This window comes from Coenobita brevimanus, chromosome 41 (genome assembly GCF_032717465.1).
Source record: "Coenobita brevimanus isolate Jiangsu-jjx chromosome 41, ASM3271746v2, whole genome shotgun sequence".
In the NCBI taxonomy this organism is placed as follows: Eukaryota; Metazoa; Arthropoda; class Malacostraca; order Decapoda; family Coenobitidae; genus Coenobita; species Coenobita brevimanus.
This window is the reverse complement of record NC_136994.1, coordinates 18,394,742-18,402,241: the sequence shown is the minus strand read 5'-3', so window position 1 is coordinate 18,402,241 and position 7,500 is coordinate 18,394,742. Positions and strand designations below refer to the sequence as shown.

Sequence of the window (7,500 nt, the reverse complement as noted above, 5' to 3'; positions counted from 1 at the left end):
GGGGAGGGGTGGGAGAGTGTAGGGTGACAGACAGACAGATAGACAGGGAAGGGGAGGAGAGATAGAGACAGGCAGAGAGGGGAGAGGAGTGGGGAGTATAGGGACAGACAGACAGACAGGGGAGGGGAGGATAGATAGACAGACAGGGGAGGGGAAAGGAGGGGAGGATAGATAGACAGACAGGGGAGGGGAAGGGAGGGGAGGATAATAGACAGACAGGGGAGGGGAGGAGAGGGGAGGACAGACAGACAGACAGGGGAGAGGAGGGGAGGATAGACAGAGACCGACAGACAGACAGACAGAGGAGGGGAAGGGAGGACAGATAGAGCCAGACTGAGAGGGGAGGGGAGGGGTGAGGGAAGTGAAGGGTGAGAGAGACACAGACAGGGGAGGGGAGGGGAGGGGAGGGGAGGGGAGGGGTGAGGGAAGTGAAGGGTGAGAGACAGACACAGACAGGGGAGGGGAGGGGAGGGGAGGGGGGAGGGAGCAACAGCTGACTCTCTCTATTGATCAAAGGACAGGAGGGAGGGAGGGAGGGAGGGAGGGAGAATGAGGGAGGAAAGAGGAATAAGAATAGAGAGGAAGGAGGAGTGAAAGGAGGGAGGAAAGGGGAGGAAGAGGGAGGAGGGGAGAAAAGGGAGAGAGAGAGAGAGAGAGAGAGAGAGAGAGAAAAGGGAGGAAAGAGAAGGAAGGAAGGAAGGAAGGAGGGTAAAGAATGAAGGAAGAAGGAAAGCTAGACAATAACAAGCAAGGGGAGGGAGGGAGGGAGGGAAGGAAGAAATCAGTAAAGAAAAGGAAGGAGGGAGGGAGGGACAGGGAGGGAGGGAGGGAAGGACAGGGAGGGAAGGAGAAATCAGCAAAGAAGAGGAAGGAGGGAGGAAGGGAAGCGAGGAAGGAGGGAGGAAGGGAAGGGAGAAAGGGAAGGGAGGAAGGAGGAAGGATGGGAGAGAGGGAAGGGAGGGAGGGAGGAAATGAAAGAGGGAAAGGGAGGGAGGGGAGGAGAGAATGGAGGGAAGGGAGAAATCAGTAAAGAAGAGGAACGAGGAGGGAAGGAAGGGAGAGAGGGAATGGAGGGAGGAAGGGAGGGAAGGGAAGGGAGAGCGAAGGGAGGAAGGAGGGAAGGAGGGAGGGAAGCATTGGAGGAAAGATTATAACAACCACAATTACTACCATCAACACAAATTATACCACAACTACTACTATTACTACCACTACTACTACTATTACTACCACTACTACTACTATTACTACCACTACTACTACTATTACTACCACTACTACTACTATTACTACCACTACTACTACTATTACTACCACTACTACTACTATTACTACCACTACTACTACTATTACTACCACTACTACTACTGTCATTACCACCACTACAACTATTTCCTCTATCACTACCACTTCTACTACTACTATTACTACTACTACCACCACAACTACCACCACCATCGCCACCACTACTACCACCACCACCACTACTACCACCACCACCACAACTACCACCACTCAGTAACAAAGAACAATACTTCATCTATTACTTCTTGTCCTCTGTAACTACCACCACTACCACACTCACCACAATTTGCCACAGCTACCACAATCACCACAAATCACGCCTACCACAACTGCCACCGCTATCTTCACTACCACTACTACCAACATCTCTAAGCTACCACAACTACCACCACAACAACCATCATCAAGCACAACCACCACCATCGTTACCACCTATCACAACCACCATCAACCACAACTACCACCATCATTACCACCTACCACAACTACCACCACCATTAACCACAACTACCACCATCATCAACCACAACCATCACCACCATCAACCACAACTACCACCATCATTACCACCTACCACAACTACCACCATCATTACCACCTACCACAACTACCACCATCATTACCACCTACCACAACTACCACCATCATTACCACCTACCACAACTACCACCATCATTACCACCTACCACAACTACCACCATCATTACCACCTACCACAACTACCACCATCATTACCACCTACCACAACCACCACCATCAATACCACCTACCACAACTACCACCATCGCTACCACAATCGATACAGCGATACAAAGCCGTGAGGCACAACAACCACAACTACCACCATCGCCAGCTTTTAACCACCACTACCACAATCGATACACCGACACTCCAGGTATTTTACGACTACTGCAACTACCACTAGTACCACAATTAATACCACGACTACCACTATCACATATACTACCATTACCTACCACTATCCCATACTACTATCACTACTACTACTACTACACTTACTGTCATACTACTACTGCTATGTCATACTACCACTACCAATATTACTACTACTACTACTACTACTACCATAATCACTACTATTACTACTACTACTACTACTACCATAATCACTACTACTACTACTACTACTACCACATACTATCACTAACCACCACCACCACCACACTACCACCACCACCACCACCACACTACCACCCTCCTTGAAACGGTAATTTGGAAGGACACGTAACGACCCAGCTTACTAGCCTAATGACCCGACCTTATTGGATTACACTTATTATTGCTGCTATAGTGATGAGGGGAGTAGTGGTGGTAGTAGTAGTAGTAGTAGTAGTAGTAGTAGTAGTAGTAGCAGGGCATAATCCATCTATTTTTGCTATTATTCTCCTTGTCTTTTTGCATCTTATTTCACTGAGAACTTTTGAAGACACTGTATGGATAGACAGACAGACAGACAGACAGACAGACAGGTAAAAATACACAGCCTCCACCCCCCTCGTTAACGAGGGTTAATTACGGCTCTGTATCCTTTCCACAGGCACTTCTTCGTGACTAGCAGCATACTGTACATGTATTAAAAAAAAAAACAACAACAGCTGACATCACAGGAAAACGAAAAATCAAAATAAATAATTAATTAAATCAAATCAGCCACAAAATAATTTCCTAAAAAGACTAAATTCCCAAAAATAGATATGGACCGGAGGGGCGAGGGAAAATCAAGAGCTGATATCACACGTAACCAGAGGAGGAGGAGGAGGAGGAGGAGGAGGAGGAGGAGGAGGGTAGCAAGAAAATGGAAAAAGATGAAGACGAAGAGGAGGAGGAGGTTAAGCAGGAAGAAGAATACAAGGAAGAGGAGGAGGAGGAGGAGAATAAAGAAAATGAAGAGGAGGAGGAGGAGGTTAAGAAGGAAGAAGAATAGAAGGAAGAGGAGGAGGAGGATAAAGAAAATGAAGAAGAGGAGGAGGAGGTTAAGGAGGAAGAAGAATAGAAGGAAGAAGAATGGAAGGAAGAGGAGGAGGAGGAGGAGGAGGATAAGGAAAATGAAAAAGATGAAGATGAAGAGGTGGTTGAGGAGGAGGAGAAAGAATAGGAAGAACAGGAGGAAGAAGAGGAGGAGGAGGAGGAGGATAAAGAAAATGAAGATGAAGATGAAGAGGAGGAAGGGGTTAAGAAGGAAGAAGAATGGAAGGAAGAATAAGAGGAGGAGGAGGAGGAGGATAGAAAATGAAACAGATGAAGAAGAGGAGGAGGAGGTTGAGGAGGGAGAAGAATAGGAAGAACAGGACGAAGAAGAGGAGGAGGAGGAGGAAGAAGAAGAAGAAAAGAAGGAAGAAGAAGAGGAGAAGGAGGAGGAAGAAGAATAGGTGGAGGAGGAGGAGGAAGAAAAGGAGGAAGGAGAATAGGAGGTGGAGGGGGTACTAGATGTAAGATAACCAATACGGTACCTCTCACCACAAAAAGGCCTCCAATCCACCACAATCTAATAACCCCTCCGCTGCCTCCTCCTCCATCAGAATAATGACATCAAAATCAAGCCGCCACCTGACTCAAAACACCAAGAAAAAGGAAAAAAGAAAAAATATATTTAAAAATGGATGATGGCCACGTAACGCCTCCCGCCATCACAAGACTGCCAGACGCTCCAATATTTTCTTTATTTAATTTCCAACGTATAAACATTTTCAGCCTCAGTATATTATCATTATTATTATTATTATTATTATTATTATTATTACTATTATTATTATTATTATTTTGCTGCCTACAGATGTTTAAATAAATGGTAAACAATCTGTCAACACGTAATGTCTCGCCGTAGTTGCCAGAAGTTCCCCAAATTCTATTATTTCATCGCCATCACCTCAAATCCAGGAACTTCAAAATGAACGGATCTTGATTTTGGCTCTCTGTTATCTTCTGCTTTTTCTTGGCGGGTGCAATTTGCGGACTCCTAGCCTTTGGTTCCTTTTCCCTAGCATTAAAAAAAAAAAATAGGGAAATAGGCCCCAAAGTTTGACCCACACGCTGTCCCGTCAAATCTTGAGACCTCTAAAAATACAATGATCCACCAACAGCATCAATAATAGCTAACGAAAGCTTTATTCTGCCCTCTAACTTACGGTAAAGAAAAAAACTGCCATCCCCCTCCTCAATCCCAGAAAATAGCGCCGAAAGTTCGATAAACGCGCCTTCCCGCCAAATCTCGAGTGGGTCCGGGTGGCACAATGGACCTGTCCTTCCCTAAATTCCGTCCTGTGCTTATTATGCCCCCACCAAAGCCCTTTAATGTACTCCTACTCCATTAAACGAGGCTGAATTTCACGCGATTTATGGCCTGCCTCCCCTGTGTTCCCGTGAATGTGAAGGGAAGGGCGTATTTAACTCGAAGTCTTCATTTTTAAAAGATGGTTGTCCGCCTCGTCGTCGTCTGCTGGAGCGCGCGAGGTTTAAAAAAGTCCGCTTGCTTGGTGGGTTCTTTTTTCCAGATATTCTTCTCTCTGTCTCTCTTTCTCTAACCCCTTTTTATCTCCTTCCCTTCTTCCAGTTCCTTTATCCTTTCTCCCTCCCTCTCTTTCTATCTCAAGCCATCAACCTCTCTCTCTCTCTGTTTCTCTCTCTCTCAAATCCCTTTTCATCTCCTTCCTTTCTTCCAGTTCTTTTATCCTTTCTTCCTCCTTCTCTTTCTATCTCAAGCCATCACCTCACTCTCTCTCTCTCTCTAAATCTTTTATCTCCTTTCCTTCTTCCAGTTCTTTTATCCTGTCTTTCTTCCTCCTCCTTCTCTCTCTCTCTCTCTCATTCCACATTCCTCCTCCTCACCCGTCGAGTTCAGTCAAGCTACGATCCACCGTCAACCAATCTTCCATTTTTTCGTAATTTCCCCTCCTCCCCGGCTTCCAATCTTTATCTATCTCCCTCCAGCGGCTTTATCTACCCGTGGAGAAAATTCAGGCAAAGTAGGAAAGAGAAAGAGCGAATAGATGAGGAGGAACGAGTGAAAATAGATGAAAAATGGCTCAAACTTGGCAACCTGGGCGCCCGTTTTCTGCGCTCGGAATTATTTAAGGGGAAACTTGTGAAATTAGGGTTTGAAAGTTGGATTGTAGAGCCGTGACCGGGGTGTGGGATGGTGAGGGGATGGGATGGGACGAGAGAGAGAGAGAGAGAGAGAGAGAGAGAGAGAGAGAGAGAGAGAGAGAGAGAGAGCAGAAAAGGGAGGCATGGGGAGAAAAGGAAGAATGAACTGAGAGGGAGGGAGGAAGGAAGGGAGAGAGGGAGGGAGGGAAGAAAGGAAGGAAGGAATGGGAGGGAGCACTGAGTGGGAGGAGAGGTGGAATGGGAGGGAAGGAGAGAGGGAGGGTATTAGGAATGGAGAGAGGGAATTAGGGAAGGAGAGAGGGAAGGAGGGAGAGAGGAGGGAATTAGGGATGGAGAGAGGGAGGGAATTAGGGATGGAGAGAGGGAGGAGGAGAGAAGATTGAGGAATTTGGGGATTACTTTAGGTAGAGCCTTGGAGGGAGGGAGGGAGGAGGGGAGGGAGGAAGAGGAGGAGAGAGCACGAGACGAGAGAAGGACGAAAGGAGGGAGACAGGGAAGGGAAGGGGAGGGAGGGGAGGGAAGAGAAGGGAAGGGAAGGGAAGGGAAGGCAGGGGAGGGGAGGGGGAAGGAAGAAGAGAAGGAAGGAGAGAGGAGAGGACGAAAGGAGGGAGACAGGGAAGGGGGAGAAGAGAGAGAGAGAGAGAGAGAGAGAGAGAGAGAGAGAGAGGCAGCTAGGCAAGAAGGAAGATGGGAAGGAAGGTAAACTGTAAAAGAAATATAAGAATGAAAAAGATGAAGGGAAGGAAGGAAGGAAAAGGTAGGAAGGAAGGAAGGAAAGAAATGAAGGAAGGAAAGAAATGAAGGAAGGAAGGAAGGAAAGAAATGAAGGAAGGAAGGAAGGAAATGAAGGAAGGAAGGAAAGAGAAGGTTAAATCCGCCAGAGAAGGAAGGAAAGAAGGTAGATGAGAGAAGAAGAAGAGGTAGACAGAGATACGAGTGACAGGCAGACAGACAGACAATAGATGGGTAGATAGGAGCTCACTATCTACCAAGAGTGAGAGAGAGGAGGGATGACGAGGAGAAAGAAGGATGGATAGGACTGATGGAAGGAAAGAAGGAAGAAGACATGGAAAGGAGGAAGAAAAAGGAAGAAAGGAAGGAAGAGGAGGGCAGGGATAGGAAATGAAGGAAGGAAGGAAGGAGTAAGGTAGGGAAATACGTATAGAAGGAAAGGAAGGAGGAAGTGGAGGAAAGTTGGGAAAGAGGAGGGAAGAGAAGGGAGGGAAAAGGAAGATGGATAGGAAAGAGGAAGGAAGGAAGAAGAGGAAAGAAGGGAGGAAGGAGTAAGGTAGGGAAAGATGTATAGAAGGAAAGGAAGGAGGAAGAGGAGGGGAAGAGAAGGGAGGGAAAAGGAAGAAGGATAGGAAGGAGGAGGGAAGGAAGAATAGGAAAGAAGGGAGGGAAAGGGAAGGAGGGGAAGAAGAGAAGGAAGATGGAGGGCAAGGAAGGAGGAAAAGGAAGGAAAGGAGTGAAGAAGGGAAGATGGAAGAAAACGAGAGGACAGAAGAAGATGAAATGAAGACAAATGATGAACACTGAAGACGGGTATAGGATCAAAAAAGAAAAAAATAATAATAATAAATTCCCATATATACAACTTACCTTTTCAATACAGCAAATTAACAGGTAAATTTAAAAAGAAACAATGATTCAGAAAAACACAGAAAAACAGATGAGGGAGAAAAAAGAATTAAAGAAACACACAAACTCCAAAACGAAACACGAAAATATATGACCTAAAAAAAATATATATATAAGAAAAACCAAGACAATAGCCTAAGTAAAAAAAAAACTCAAAACTCAAAATAAGTTCAAAATAAAAAAAATGACTAAACTCAAAATACGTTCTTTAAAAATCTAACGAATGAGTAATATAAAAAAAGATCATTGTTTTTCTTTTAATACAACGAAAGACAGAAATAACAAAAAATGGCACTTACTCTGTATTAATGTAAAGAAAAATGGAAATATAATGGAGGTTACTCTTTTTTTTTAAAAATGAATGACAGAAGTACAATAAGAAAAAAATGGCACTTACTGTTTCAATGCAGCGATGAGAAGGGGATATGA

General features: G+C 45.3%; 1 protein-coding gene across 1 annotated transcript in view; it reads right to left on the bottom strand.

The window, feature by feature from the left end:
• The window catches only part of PlexA (plexin A), a 186,802-nt gene that overhangs the window by 51,984 nt on the left and 127,318 nt on the right, over nt 1–7,500 (bottom strand). The window contains exon 2 of the mRNA XM_080270618.1: nt 7,469–7,500. This exon is cut by the window's right edge and continues 1,204 nt beyond it. Coding sequence (XP_080126744.1) covers nt 7,469–7,500 — 32 coding nt within the window. The remainder of the gene's footprint in view (nt 1–7,468) is intronic.